At 44.2% G+C, this 14,809-nt stretch overlaps 1 protein-coding gene across 1 annotated transcript in view; it reads right to left on the bottom strand.

Moving 5' to 3' along the window:
• Positions 1-5,507: 5,507 nt before the first annotated feature.
• Positions 5,508-14,809, bottom strand: part of znf827 (zinc finger protein 827) — a 65,881-nt gene continuing 56,579 nt past the window's right edge. The window contains 6 exon segments of the mRNA XM_034602643.1: positions 5,508-7,598; positions 7,600-8,028; positions 8,031-8,250; positions 8,252-8,539; positions 11,638-11,815; positions 12,513-12,722. Of these exon segments, the coding sequence (XP_034458534.1) occupies positions 7,515-7,598; positions 7,600-8,028; positions 8,031-8,250; positions 8,252-8,539; positions 11,638-11,815; positions 12,513-12,722 (1,409 nt within the window). The 3' untranslated portion in view covers positions 5,508-7,514.

Genomic DNA, 14,809 nt, shown 5'->3' on the forward strand with positions numbered 1-14,809 from the left:
GGAAGAGGAGAGGGAACCAAAGTAACAGGAAAAGGTTGGGAGAAAAAGACGAGAAAGACATGGATGGATGCGATCTCTGTTAATTTGTTTGACCCACTCTCCTGACAAATGAGAATGGATGGAGGGATTCCTGATGCCCCTGATTGGAAGATGGATGAGTGTGCAGCTATGGCTTTAATTGATTGAAGACAGGAATTCAGTTAGGGATAATTGAATCATGGAAATCATTAAAAGCTCAAGTGCACGAGATAATTAGGGGAGCTAACCAGGTTGTAATCAACCCTCAGCACAAATCATCTTTAGGATACAGAGTAAAAGGAGCTTATTATCCTGCAGGATTTAAGGTGTCGGGACAGTTGCTGTGGAACTTCTCTCACATTTCGTGCCGTGAAGCTCCTTTTAATTTTTTTGTGGGTGCCTCAGATGTTTATTAATAAATGGTGGCTCCGTTTGAATAATTCTGTTTAATAATTGGTTTCCAGGTCAGTTTCCCCGGCCGCAGATCCACAGGGTTGGCTGGGGGTCACTGTTCTACTTCAGTACTCCGTCTACGGGCATGAGGAGGCTGATTAGTTTGGGCTTGACCTTGGAGGAAATCTCCTCACTTCAAACCTCTGCAGATCCCAACACATAGAAATCCTTGTTGTGTGTTGTCACGTCAGACTGAACGCCAGAGATTTCACGCGTGAGACGCTGAGAAACGCTCGGCGATGTCTTTAGGTTCAGAGTCACAGGCGACCGACTGTTACCCATAGAAACCAAGTAACCTGTGTCTGTCACCGAGAGCCATGGTAACAGGGGAGTCTTACTGGCTGGCTTGTGTCCGATCTATTTCAAAGACACCACCGTCCTTAAGTCGAGCCGCTCTTCCTCTGAACCGCTACCCTCCCCCTCCCCCTCTCGTCCATAATGTGTTTGTCATCCAGTTTGGAGTGGCCAAGCTATGGCTTTATATTTGCGGGTGCAGCCAGCAGGGGGGTATGATCTGTCCCCCCCGCTGATTCAGACTGCCCTAAGTCTGCATATGCCGGGGCCCAGAGACTTGTGGGTAATCCCCCCCACCTCCCTTCCCCAAAAACACCCCCCACGGTGCTTCCTGAATCAGATTGCTGCTGACCCCCGCCGAGTGATGTCTCACCCTAGAGAACGGGGAAGTGGCGCAGCGGGGGGGCGGGCAGGCAGCGATGCTATGCCCCCAGGCCGGGCACCAAACATGCATGTAAATACATGTCCCGCCATGCGTGTCCAGCCCAACTCGGAGTGGCGAGTGACACGCCACACGGGCCTGTAGAACTGCTGTTCCCCGAGGCGCACCTCAGCTGTGACGTCTTTGTTTCTGCCTCGTGCTTGGCCTCTGCTGACTTCTACAACTTTTGGGGACTGAATAAACATGACATTTCATAGTTACCCATCCATTTTGGTGCCTTTTTTAGTTTTTTCCCGAAGATGAAAAGATTTACAAATCAGCGAGCAGCCTCAGCGGAGTCTAATTCTCCATTTTAGCCCAGGCCTCATCCCGTGCCAAATCGATTCCAGAGGTGATTTTCTTCCTTCATTTTCTCCTTCCTGTGCACCAGTGGTCTTTCTCCACAGCCCGTACCGAACGGCTGTCTATGCCAGGACTCTGTGTGTTTATTTTCTCTGTTGGAGCAAATAAATAGGAGATCTGTCTCCACTTAACCAATGCTGGGCTCCTTCACAGGCTCAAAACCTCGAAGGTGCAGGGGCGGAGGGGCGGTGAGGAGGAGCAGGAGGAGGAGGAGTCTTGGAAGCACTGACGCTGAGTGAAGTGAGTGAAGGGGAAAAATTACAAGGCAGAGAAGAATGAGGAGGTAAACAGGAGATGATAAAAGAGGAGCAGTGAGTGAGGGTGAGACTCTGTGTGATGGAGAGATGTACATGGAGCTGTACAGGGAAGAGATCCAGAGTGAGGTGGATGTAGTGAGCAGCACAGAGAGAAGCAGAGAGGCGGCGAGAGGGAGGCCAGGCAGCTGGGAGCTCCCACAGACACGCACTTCTGTCTAAGCAGCTTTCCTCTCAGGGCAGGGTCACGGCGGGTCACGGCGGGATTACACTTTTGGCAAACAAGAGGGAGCTCCTCTCTCACAAAGCCGTGCACGACTCCCCCATGACTCTCAGCAGCTGTAATAAAGCCAAGGCAGCCTGAACCTACAAACAAAAAGCTAACACGCTATCGATCGACAGCGGCCAACTTTCGTGAGGTGGTGTCGAAAGGTCGACATTGTGCAGACAGCTCGGGCCAGGGTGAAGGGCTATTATTGGGATGAGGGAAAACTCCGGCGTTTGGTCTTATCACAGAAATTCCTCACTTAGTCGACAATATCACCAAACCCTCGGCGCAGCGGCCGAGTTGTTATTGTTCTGCTCGGCTAACGAAGAAAAACAGCCCCCGTGTACAGTGTGATATTCCAATCACAAAATCCAAATGAGCTTTTTCTATCCTTTCAATCAATAGCCGTCCCCTGCAGTGCCTGCATGTCTCCTCACTTCCTAATCAACACTTCCACTCGTAGGGAGGTCAGCTGAGCAGGCGCGCTGTGCCCCGAGCGCTGCTTTGAACTTAATTAAGCAGCTTTAAACACAGCCGAAAAGATTCATTAATACACAGGCGAGATGAGCAGCGAGATGAAAACACACACGGCCCCTCAACAGGAGCGATTGGGCTTCGGATGGCTGTTGAACCCACATGGGTCAACGCGGAGGGCGCGGTGATGGAGGTCCTGCAAGTTCTCCTTTGAAACTGCCTTTTTATTTATTTTCCTGCTCTAACCCACACAAACCCTGCAAATGAGACGCCGTGTGTGCGGCGATGTAAACCGGAAAAATAACCCGTGAGAACAATGCAAAAAAAAAACGAGGAGTGAAATAGAAAGAGAGGTAAAGATGGAGGCGCTGATGTGGCTGGAAGGCTGCGGCGTGCCACCAGGGTGCTGTGAGGCAGGGCCTGTTAAAGGAGAGCTCCAGACCAAGGTGTTCTATAGCTCGGGGGCTAACGGTGATAAATGAGTCCCTTAATGTCAGCAAACACTTTATCTCTGCTTCATCTGTTTTCATTAGGCAGAGCCAACCTTTGGCTGGGCGAGAACGTGCTGTAACTTTCATTACTACAACACAGAGAGGAGAGCGAGAGAGACCTCCCATCGGTCTAATAAAAACACCAGCTAGACACCATGACAGATCCTATTCCTTATTATTATGATGGCTCGCCACCGTTATGAATTAGACAATGCCACGTCCCTCAAAGCTGATCAGTGCTTCTGTTTAACTCGTGTCACCGTCTCCCTGCTGAACGACGTCTGGTCTGAAACAGCTTTTCTCTGCCATTATTTTTTACGTCTTCTCTCGTTATCGACTGGTTTCTGACTCTTCGTTCCCTTTGCCTTTGTGTTTTTTACGAGATGTTTATGGAGGAATTTAGGTTTGTTTTATTGTTGTCTTCTCTGTCATGTCCTTTCTCAGCAGATGGAGTTTTCACTGATTTGCAGAGGTTTACATTTTTCCTTTCTTCTGAGCCCTTTAATGACTTTTCAGTGTGTTTTATCACAATAAAACTGTTGTTCACTACGTGTTACATCAAAAACCTTCCTGTGTGAAACAAAATTAAACAATTTATTGTATCCAATAATGAACCTTAAGTAGATTGTTTTATCCAACTACTCTTCTCCAAGAATTAAGTTGGTGCTACACTAATGATTTTATCTCTTAATATCATATTAGGAAACACTGCTTAAGAATTAATTGTGTGATATCTGGGCTGTTTCTCTCCGTTAGAGCTATAACTGTTTTCCCAACACAGAATTAAATCTGTGAAATGTCAAAAAATAGTAAGAAAAACTTCAAAAGTCTTGTCCGGACAGTCGGCCAAAACCAAAGGACATTAAACTAATATAAAATAATATAAAAAAGCTCTTTTAGAAACATGTTCATACTTGAGTGGCTGGAATTTTGTGGTGTTCTTCAATTTTCTAATATTTAATCAACAAATTAGTTGATTTATTGGGTTATTTTTGTACGAGGCATTGAGCATCTTACAATAATGAAACTTACATCTTTAACACAGTGAAGCAGTGACACTGTTGGAACCAAAACAACAAAGAGAAAGGAGACAACAGACGTGATATCTGATGTAAGCTTTACTTTCAAATCCTGTTACATTTAGATCTGGCAAGTTGAACATAAAATAATGCCAAACATAAAAAAACAAACAAATACAAAACCGAAAAAAAAAAAAAAAAAAAAGTACAAATGATCTATTTACCAGTTATCGTCACAACCCTGTACAGCCTTAACAATGGAGTAATAAAAAAAAGCTTTATACAGCACATACACATCTTTACCGAGTGCCAAAAGAAAAGAGAGTTGAGCCTTTTCTAATCATAAAAACACAGCCAAACGTAAAGCTAACTGATTGTAGGACAGTGCAGGCTGATGCTAACTAAATGCAACCGAGGGAGTTAGTTTTAAACACAATTAAGTGCTGAAGAACTAGAGCGAGGGCAATGTCATGCATACTCTGAAGTGCCGAAAAGGTAGTCAAGCTTTGAAAGCAAACAAAAAAGTCTCTGTGCTGCACACGATCGGGCAAAATAAACAGAATAAGTGCTTAAAAGAATACTGTTATTTTTTTATTTAAAAGGATAAGAGCCGTGTTGCCTTTTGAAACATTACACTCGAACCCGGGGGGACATAAAGAAGTGCAGCCATTCATGATTATATTAAAAGGCAGACATTTTTAAAAAAGGTGTCAAGAGTGGACACATTCTCGTTTTTTCTCTTCAGCTTCTTTCTTCTCGTGGACCCTGACAATTAGTTTGACTTATTCTCAGAAGTCTCAGGTGGTTTCCTTCCACCAAGTGGCACTAGAGTATAAAAGATAACATAGATAGTACAAGGAGAGAGAGTGTGTGTGTGTGTTGGAGGGATGCTCCTTTCACTCCAGAGACAGCATGCCAGGCATTGACCGAGCAAAAAGGAACAATCAAACAGTGTAAAGAGGGAGACAATCGAGGACATCGCTCCGGAGCAGGACGTGACGGATTCAATCCTAACATCACATCCTGCCACGACGTACATTTTGGTCTTGACAAGTCATGTTTTCTGTCCAATCAACATTTTTCTGACAAGATTTAAGTAGAAAAAAAAAAATAAGCAACATTGAGTCATTGTAACAAAACACATGAGCAAAATAGACAAAAGAAAAGGAAATGACAAAGAAAAGAAACAATCCCTTTACAAATAAGGGATTTTGGCTTGAAGACAACTTGGAACACAAGCACGATTGATGACAGGTAAAGCTTTTCCAAAAATAAAACGCTTGTACTACGCTGCCCCACCTCACAAAACACACTCTTCTTGTTGAGCATTAAATGGATAAATACATATTCTCATAATCAAAAAGTGCAGCACTGTGCAAAATTGGCGATCACAATTTAGCCTGGGACTTTTGAGTTCCCAGGGAGAGCTTAACCTCCACTGTCTAATTCATGCAATTTGTATTAATTTACTTTCTCCGGTTTTCACGGAGGCTATGGAGCCCCCCCTCCCCCTCCCCCCCCTCAGGGTCAGCTGAGAAAAAGAGAAAAACCAGCTTTGCAAACGACATCTTTCCGCTGAAACTCAGAATATAGAATAAAATGTATCCCTAAATCAAGATAAATTGGACCTAGTTGATGGAAGCGACTCTGTAAAATGCTCCATTCCTTATTCTCTGAAGCAAGAAGTCATTTACAGATTAAAATGTTTTTTTCTCGGCTGACTTAAAAAGGGAGGGGGCTCTGTACGGAGGCAGAGAAATGTCTACATGTGAAACTAAGGGATGTTTTGATTGAGTCATTTCCAGCGATGACTGTCTACTTCACATTACAGTGACGTGGTGGAACTAAGTTTGCACTTAAAAAAAAAAAAAAGGAAAATAAAAGATTTAAGTGCTTTTGGCTTGAAGTGTAGCTACAGTAAGTGCAATAAAAACTCAAAAGGTCGACAGGAGGGAGGGTATCGAGCAGTACCGTGTCAGCCAGACTAACGGAAGCCATCTAATGCGGCACGTGTGAACGGCTTCGCTTCAGCGTCGCACCTACAGGAGCTTTTTCTTTTCTCTCTCATCCCGATAGGTGCTCTATGGATGTTAGTAGAAAACGTTTTATTATGATGTAAAAGGCTCAGTAAAAAAATGTAAAAATGACAAAAAACCAAAGAAAAGGACACAGAAGGCCACCAAACACACCGACTTTCCCGCCTTGACCGGCACAGAAGACGTCCCTGCTCACACTTCTGCGTCGCTTCTTTTTCCATGTACATAAACAAAAATACATTCATTCAAGTCATTTTGGAACAGATTTTTTTTCAATTTTTTTGTACACAAAAAATTACAAAAAGCTCCAAAAAGCACCATTGAATCGGCCTGTGGTGACCTTGGCTGTGGGCAGCTCGCTGACCCAGGCCGGTCACCACCACAAAACAGTTATCTCATATATCTCTTCTAAGTACAGGTGCGTGATACACAGTTCTGCATATGAACCTGCGCTGATATCCACTTGGTCTCAGAAGAATATTATGGCGTATTCGTCGTCTGAGGGATTTAACATTCATATTAAGTCTAATTGTTAGAAATAAAAATGTTTCTCGCTGTTGTTGGGTCATTTTGAATATATTCAATTTACAGATTTGAATATTTACATCATCACAGCTTATTTTCTGTTCTATTAGCTTACACAAAAAAAATTGAAATGAGCTTGTAACCCTTGAAAATAAGATTGTTCTGAGACAGAAGTGATATCAGGCAGCAGCTATGCATAATATGGTTTCACCATTATACAAAAGACCAACAGAAATCAAAAAGATGGGAGGGGCTACAAAACTATGTACAGATTGATAAATAAGGTAAGTGCGTGGTTTGAGGCGTTGCTTTGGAAACGTGCCTTTTCCAATGAAAAGCATGCCGTTTCATTGGTTCGGTCGCACCGCTAACACTTCAGGATATCTCGACTTTAGCTTCCTAATGACGTCAAAGCTAGTTGGAACACAGAAACAGGCATGCTATTTCGATGCATAATAGCAATAGACAAAAATGCACTAAAATGTAGCACTTGCAAGTTTTGTTTTCGTCTTTTTATCTCATCAAACGACTAAAGAAAAAAGATCTATAAAACTGAGATATGTTAGTTTCCTTAGATAATGCAACTGGGTCCAGGTCATTCAGACTTTTAAAAACAGAAAACAAAAAGGTAATAGAGAGTAGTAGCTGAAGTAGTAATAATTCAATTGATAGAACTGATAAGAAAAGCAGCTTTTTGATATAAATGCATTTTTAGCATGTACAGCCTTTTTCTCTTATAAATGTTTTTTTCTCTTTTCTTTAATAAGTTTTGTCTGGTCCAGCTTATTCTGCTGGTCTGATTGGAAAAGATGTTGCTCCCGATGCAGTGGTCTAGTGTCATTCACGCCACCGTCCGAGGAGTGAGGGAACGAGCGAGGAGAGGAGGAGGTGGGCGAGGTCAAACAGTCTTGGCCCTCTCCATCAGTCCCAGGTAGGCCAGGAAGGAGTGTTTGTGGGAGGTGGGTGAGGGGGGGATGAGCGGGAGGGGGAGGCCGAGTTGGAGGAGTAAGAGGAGAGGAGTTGTGGCGGGGCCGCCATCTGGAGTGGAGGTGCGAGTGGAATGTGAAGCGGCTGTTGTGGGTGAACAGGGTGGTGAGGGGGATCAGGTGCGCCCGGTCGCAGTTCCTGTACTGCTCGAACACGTGGCGGGAGGAGGGAGGAAGAGGGAGGGGCTGATGCTGCTTGAGCCGCCGGGGTTTCTCGTGGCGTTGTTTGCCGTTGGCGCTGACCAAGCGGTGCAGAGGACCTTTGGCGTCCAGGTGTTTGGATTTGCCCAGTGTGAATGACAGGGCAACGGACTGGAGCGCCTGGGACGCTGTTAGACCCATGAGGGGGCTGTTACTCCCACTCCCTCCGCTGCTTCCTCCTCCTCCGCCGAACAGGAAATTCTCGTCACTCTTCTGCAACGATGAGACCCCCCGGCGATGTTCCCTCGGAAAGGCAGCTCCTCCTCTCCTGCCTCCTCATCTTCTTCCTCCTCCTCTCCTCCTAAGCCTTCGTCCAGTCCCCCCGCTCCTCCACTCTGGTGTTTCTTGAGGTGGCGGCTGAAGACAAAAGGGTGAGTCGTGGTGAAAGGGCACTCTTGGCAGCCGAAAGTCTGGCGCGGCGCGTGCTTCAGCTTCTTGTGCAGGTGAGGTTGTCCTTGCGCTGCAGCTATAGGAGCAGCGGTCACAGTGGAAGGGCCGCTCGCCCGTGTGCACACGCACATGCTCGATCAGCTTATTGGCCGTCTTGGACAAGTAGCCACACTGCTCACACTTGTAGTGGTTGCCCAGGCGGTGCCCGCGCATGTGGGCCTCCAATGAAGCCTGGTCGGGCCACAGTCCCTGGCAGATGCGGCAGCGGTACTCCATCTTACAGTGCGTCTTAAGGTGGCACTCCATGGCCGCTGGACGATTGGTGGAGTAGATGCAGAAAGGGCACCTGGGTAATGCAACGAAAGGGAAGCAGGGAGGTAGGGAGGGAGGACACGACACACACAGAAGCAAAAGACAGTCGTTGGCAAAGTGTACGTTTCACAACCACCTAACACAACTTGAAATTGAATAACACAAAGTGATGAAAAGGAGGAGGACAGATAAAGGAAAAGTGTGTATCATGTACAGTTCTGTGTGCTCGTGGTGGTATGTGTGGCAGTTTAATGATGGCAGAATTGAGGTGATCAGGTGTATGTGTATATATGTGTGTGTGTGGGAGGGAGAGGAGGAGGGTTGACAGGCTGGAGAAAGGATCGGAGCAGAAGGACATGAAGGGAAATGAAGGAATGGAGTGGCACTTACATTTAAATAGCACCTTTCATCTGCTCTGGGCCCCAAAGCGCTTCACAAACCCTGCAGAACAGAATCACCTCAGAAAAACCTCGAAATGGTCAAGGCCCTCTCTCCCTCTCTACACACTCCTACATATATAAAAACACTTCACATTGCTCAAGTGTATACACGCCAGACTGGGACAAAACATCTTGTTCTGGACTTGAGGTCAGGAAATTTGAGTCAATTTCCTGTTAACGTCCATTAACTTTTACTTTTACAATTTGGCTAAACCTGCCTGCTGTTTTCAGTAAATATACATGTGGTTTACATAAATTAAGAGACTGTAAAACCAGCCTGTGCAGATTTAAACAATACAGCAGAGACATTGAATAAAGTTAAATACAAGGAATATCAAAAGGACTCTCTCTTTCTCCTCTGTAGAATGAAAAGAATCTAAAATAGCCACAACCTGTTTATCTCCCTTTTAAAATGCTGCCTTAAAGAAATCAATCTGGCTTCAAAAACATTCACAGCAGACAGAAGAGACATTTACAACTGTTACAAACCCTCCTTTACATTTATTTATTCACTCACACACTACAGCTACAAGCGAGTCCTCAAATTAATGACTAATATACGCTGTGTGAATATCTTTGGGGCTACGACTGGGCTTCTTGTGTGTTGTGTCCCTGTTATCTACAGCATCAGTGTATTAAATAGCAGTGTAACTTTGCTGCAGCATTCCTGTTTAACGCTCAGTGAAATGCTACCGTTTCCACACATGTTACAAACATCCTAACTCCACTGATGACCGCACAGAAAAAAGATGTGGAACACAGATCTTTGTTTATGACGAGATGAGGCGATAATCATAATGACACTCAATGGGTCTGCAAATGTACGGATTGGAGTTATGAGAACTCAAACCAAAAAAAGGAAATGGTTGGTGTTACTTGAAATGAATCCTTACAAAATGCTCTACATGTGCGATTTCTTCTTTAACCTTTAGGGAAAATGTGTTCATGTATAGAAGTTTTTTTTTTAAATCCCCCAAACCCCACCCTGAATGTGTGAGAATACATTATTGTTATTGGACTAAGAACATGATCGGTGTGTGTTGTGGGTGTTGAGGTCAACAGATGGGCTTTACGTTCGCTTGACAGGCCTGAAATGGGACATAAACGTGTCACAGTACAACAAAGGCTCCTGAGGGACTGGGAATGGAGATGGAGAGGGAAGCATGGGAGGGGACTAGAGCAAAAAAAATAAATAAACAGTCAGTATTGGAAAAATAAGGCTGCGTTAAGTTATAGAATAACATCACCGTGGTTAATATGCAGGTGCATGTGTGTCTGTTTATCACTTTCTTAAATTGCTAGATGGAGTTTCCCAGGGAATAACTCATGGATCTTAATAAATAAAAAAAATGTCTCATCTACTTATTCAATGTGTGTAATTTCATTCAGTTGTGTGTATTAATCTTTTTCTTTACTTCTTGTTACTATTATTTTTACTGCACTTTACTGTCTTGTGTTTGGTCTGAAGAGTGAATCTTGAAGTCATCAGCCACCAATAACTTGCTGAGATAACGTGAGACTTGTTTAAATTTAAGGAAACTGCGACGATAAAGACTTTTTGTTATCGTTTTGTCTGCGTTTGTTTGTTTTTGTTGATTTCTTAGAGAATCATTCATGGGTCTTGATGAAAATCTAGTGAATTTAAATGTGGTTTCATAAAGGGACTATTGGTTCTTGGCTGAGATTTTTGCTCTCTGAGAGCCATTCTGGTTCTATATGGAGAGGCCTTTATCCTGTCCATTTGGACAATGTATTGAAAAGCTTCTCTTTTGAGTCTTTTTCAAAAGATGGATTCTGTGCATTAGATGTCTGAGGCTTGAAAAGCCTGCATTAGTTTTGTTCCATTTACATTTGGATCGACTTGTGTCTGAGTCCAGTCTATGATGTTACAAATGTAAATCATCTGACATTTGAGTTTAGAGACTGTCTGCAGTCGCTTCCAAATGATTGTTTTCTTCATGTGCCAACACAGTTTACATAATACACAGTAGAGAATACAGAGGATCTGTATTGGGGGGGAAAAAGTGTCTTTCTGAAATGCAGGTTCCATCAGATATTTTTTCGTTGGCATGCTTGTTAGCTGTGGGCAGTGGAACAACAGACCCTGAGGGGAAGCCAATTTCCATCTCCTTTCCACTCTCCCTTATGTTCAGAGCCGCCACTGCAGGCCCACAGACTACTGTCTAATAAGTTACACTTGCCAAGAGACAAGAGAGAGACTGCGAGCACAACTACAGCTTGTATCATTTCGTTTGCTGGCTGCAGATAATGAACATTAAAGTGAGGTTAACTGATTCAGGACACAATGAGAACAATCTTCAAATAGACCATGTTTCTGTGTTTCTACCTTATTAATGAGCTTAGGTTACCAGCATCAAAAAATAAAGCTCTTATTAAAAAGAACAATGATAAAATCAGCCGGTTATTTTTATAAATCCTTCAAGTTATTTTATATTTAAATGGTGCATTTAAGAGAATGCCTGAAACGCCTACATATTACTTTTCTCTTTTATCAAAATGAAGCCAAATTGACATATTCTGGAATAGCATACTTCTATCATTGCTCTATGAATGTGCACTTGCTGTACGTGTGTGTTTTTGAGTGCGGTGAGTTGAACGGGTGAAGGGTGAGGGAGGGGGGGGGGAGGGATGGGCGGAGTTAGGAACCTCTGTCTGTACTTGCTTTCCTTACTTGAGCCCTCCGGAGGGGACGGTGTGGCACTTCTTGTGCTCCAGCAGCTGCTCGGGCGTCTTCAGGAACTTGTGGCACACGTCGCACTCGAACATCCGCGTGATGAGGTGGATCTGGAGGTGCCGCTCGTACATGCTGCGCGTCTTGCACACAAAGTTGCAGAAGACGCACTCAAAGCCTGGAGAGAGCAGCAGGAGGATAAGAGGGTGAGTTAAGACAGAGTCAGGTTTTTTTTAGGGTTTGTGATTTTCTGAAGCAGAGTCTGTTTTAAACTTAAGACTCGGCAAGACTGATTGTTATTATACATTTGTAGTCTTCCCGGCCGACTCTAGATAACCCCTGAGACCATTTTATCAAGCCGCTTTCAGACATGCACTGAACTCTGGATAATCTCCTGAAATTTTCTGGGGTGCCAGTATGTGAGTGTGAGTTGCTCCAGAGTTAACCACAGTTCATTCTGCCAGGCCCCTGATAAAAACTTTGGAGAACGCCGAGTGGGCACGTTGATGACGTTTCTAACACGCAACAGAGGCAAAACTGTATATGTCAGAATGAAAAAACAGGTGTCAGACGTGATCAAACCGAGCCTGCTCCTATTGACAAGTACATTAGTCTTCCTGAGTAAAAATTGGTGGAGTGCCTCTTTAATGAAACAAGAAACAATTATTCAAAACACGCAATTACAATAATGAACTCAACATGTAATGTTCATTTACAATTTTCTGCAGCTCTTCTGGATGAATTGGTATATTTTGTAGGGAGTTGTAGTGAGTGAACATTTATGTTTTCGCCTGACACCATATCTTTGTATTATTACCCAGTACGGCTAAGTTTTGTGGAGCTTTAAAATTATAAAATGAAAAATGGTTTCTTGCCTTTGTCAGACTTGTCCTCAGTTCCTGATCCCGAGTGGCTCCCGGAGCTGGACTGGCTGCCGGTGGAGGAGGGCGGGGCAAGCAGGCTCTTGAGTTCTTCGTTACCGTGGGCGAGGTCTCCACCTTCCGAACTGTTGAGTGAATCGCTGAGGGCCGAGAGGGACGAGGAAGTGCTCTTGGTCTCACTGAGGGGACTTCTTGAATTTAAACCTGGAGACAAAAAGGACAGAAAGGTAGAAATCCTTTTTTATTATAATGGAAATACAATGTTATGGGAAAACTGAATCAGTTCCATGGCTTTAGAATAACCCAGGAGAAAGATATTTTAGAAACACCTGCAGAAATCTGTTTCAAGATCCTCATCGTTATGTGCACCACACATTGACATTCACACAAACAGAACAGAAGCAGGCAGCCTCGACAGTCATGTGCTCTGTCTGAGGCCCTGCTGCCAGTCCAATCAACATGCAGTGTGCTTTTATTGATCCCCCTTCTCTAAGTCTGCAATTCACTAGGAAGAGAGGGAATTAGACGGGGAGGGGGCGAGCAAGAGGGGTGAGAAGTGCGGGTCATGGCCGAAGGAGCTAAGATGGCGGGAGCATCTCAGGGCACAGCTCAACAAAGGGCATTCACTCAGGAGGGAGTGAAAGGAGGGAGAAAAGGCTACACGGATCCTGAAATGGTTGACCTAGTCTTTTTAATACACACACACACACGGCTGAGTCTAAAAACTACAGGACTGCACGCACGCTATGCTCATGATTTTGGATACAAGGGATTGTTCAGTAGGAGAAGACATGATTAACTTGCTTCAATCAAATCTAAATATACCAGGGTCATTCGCAGCACAGTCTTAGCTGCAGCCTGAATACAGTATTGAAACAGCTTGAGGAAGCTTTTATCTCCACTGCTGCAGTATTTAGCATCTACTTGCCTTTTCTTACTATATCTAAAAGGTTAATGCCACAGAATGTAAGCAAAAGCAGAAAAAAAAAAGACACGAACCAGTGGGCCTTGACCTTGAAATATACCTTAACGGAAAAAAATATTCCATTTTGTCTTTTACCATAGACAGCACGGCAGCATTCACGATATAGGAACGAAAAACGAGGAAGCAAAAGTCTCGTCTTCCCGAGAATCCAGGGGCAGATATTAAGGAATACTGTCACATAATTCACCACCTTCTCCCCCCACTGAGAAGGGCACCCAACCAACCCTCTTTCCCGGTGCAGACTCCGCACTTCACAGGGGGTCCGCTTGAACTGTAACACCTGCTGAGCTCTGCCATCTCTCGCCGGGGCGTGTCCACGCATTTGACCAGATAACCAGGCTTTTACAGTCTGTCAGGGTTACCTCTAAATGGTGCTGTGTCCACCTGACCCTCTTAAGGTCAGACTCTTTAACAAACAGGGCTGGACTTTAACAAATCAAAATCCTCGCATGCAGAAAATAAAATGCATGTTTGTAAAAAAAAATTAAGGTGACTATGAGAGATGCTCTTGTGTGTTTGCTGGTGGTGTCCATCTTGTGCAAGACTGAGATAAATGCCAAGCCTGGCTGAGGAGACTTAAAAGATGGCCACAGTGGCATCGTAAACCCAGATTGTCTCCAAAGGACCCAAGGCCTATTGATTTTTCTCCCCCTCAGGCACGATAAGGGCCAACCTTCTCAGATAAACAAGGCCACTGTGGCTCTGAAAGACCCCTCAGCTGTCTGGGGCCGGACAATCCCACCCCACCACACAAGAAGCCAACATGCGCACACATACAGTGAGGAACAGCGAAAGAACAAAACGTCAGCAATAAACCAGACAAAGCTGTTTAGACAAAAACACTCATATCGACCACCAGAGGTTCAGACCGGCAGCTTTAAAAGTCCAGAGAAGGTCGAGTGGAGGAGGAGGCTTGTTTGTGAAACCCAATTCTGCTGTGCGTCTTTCCCTGTGTCCTCTGAACTGATACTGAACTGTGTTTATCAAGTGTAAATTACTCTTACATGGTTGTGTCTCCACTTCACAGCATCCTTGCTGATATACTTTCATATCAAGTATTTGAACAGTGAACATATATTATTATAAATTAATCTCCAAATCCTTTAATTTCCCCTCAAAAGGCCTTTGTGCCCTACATTTTCCCACCAAAGGCCTGAGTCTGTAAAATCATCATAAAAACTGCAGTGTAACTTCAAACCCTTAAAGCTGAAAACCAGCTTTTTAACCTCCGTCATTGTTTAAATTTACACAATGATTGAGTGCAGGGCTAAAACAATAGAAAAATGTGTCACTGTCCTAATAATGC

The sequence above is a fragment of the Hippoglossus hippoglossus genome, chromosome 1, assembly GCF_009819705.1.
Source record: "Hippoglossus hippoglossus isolate fHipHip1 chromosome 1, fHipHip1.pri, whole genome shotgun sequence".
In the NCBI taxonomy this organism is placed as follows: domain Eukaryota; kingdom Metazoa; phylum Chordata; class Actinopteri; order Pleuronectiformes; family Pleuronectidae; genus Hippoglossus; species Hippoglossus hippoglossus.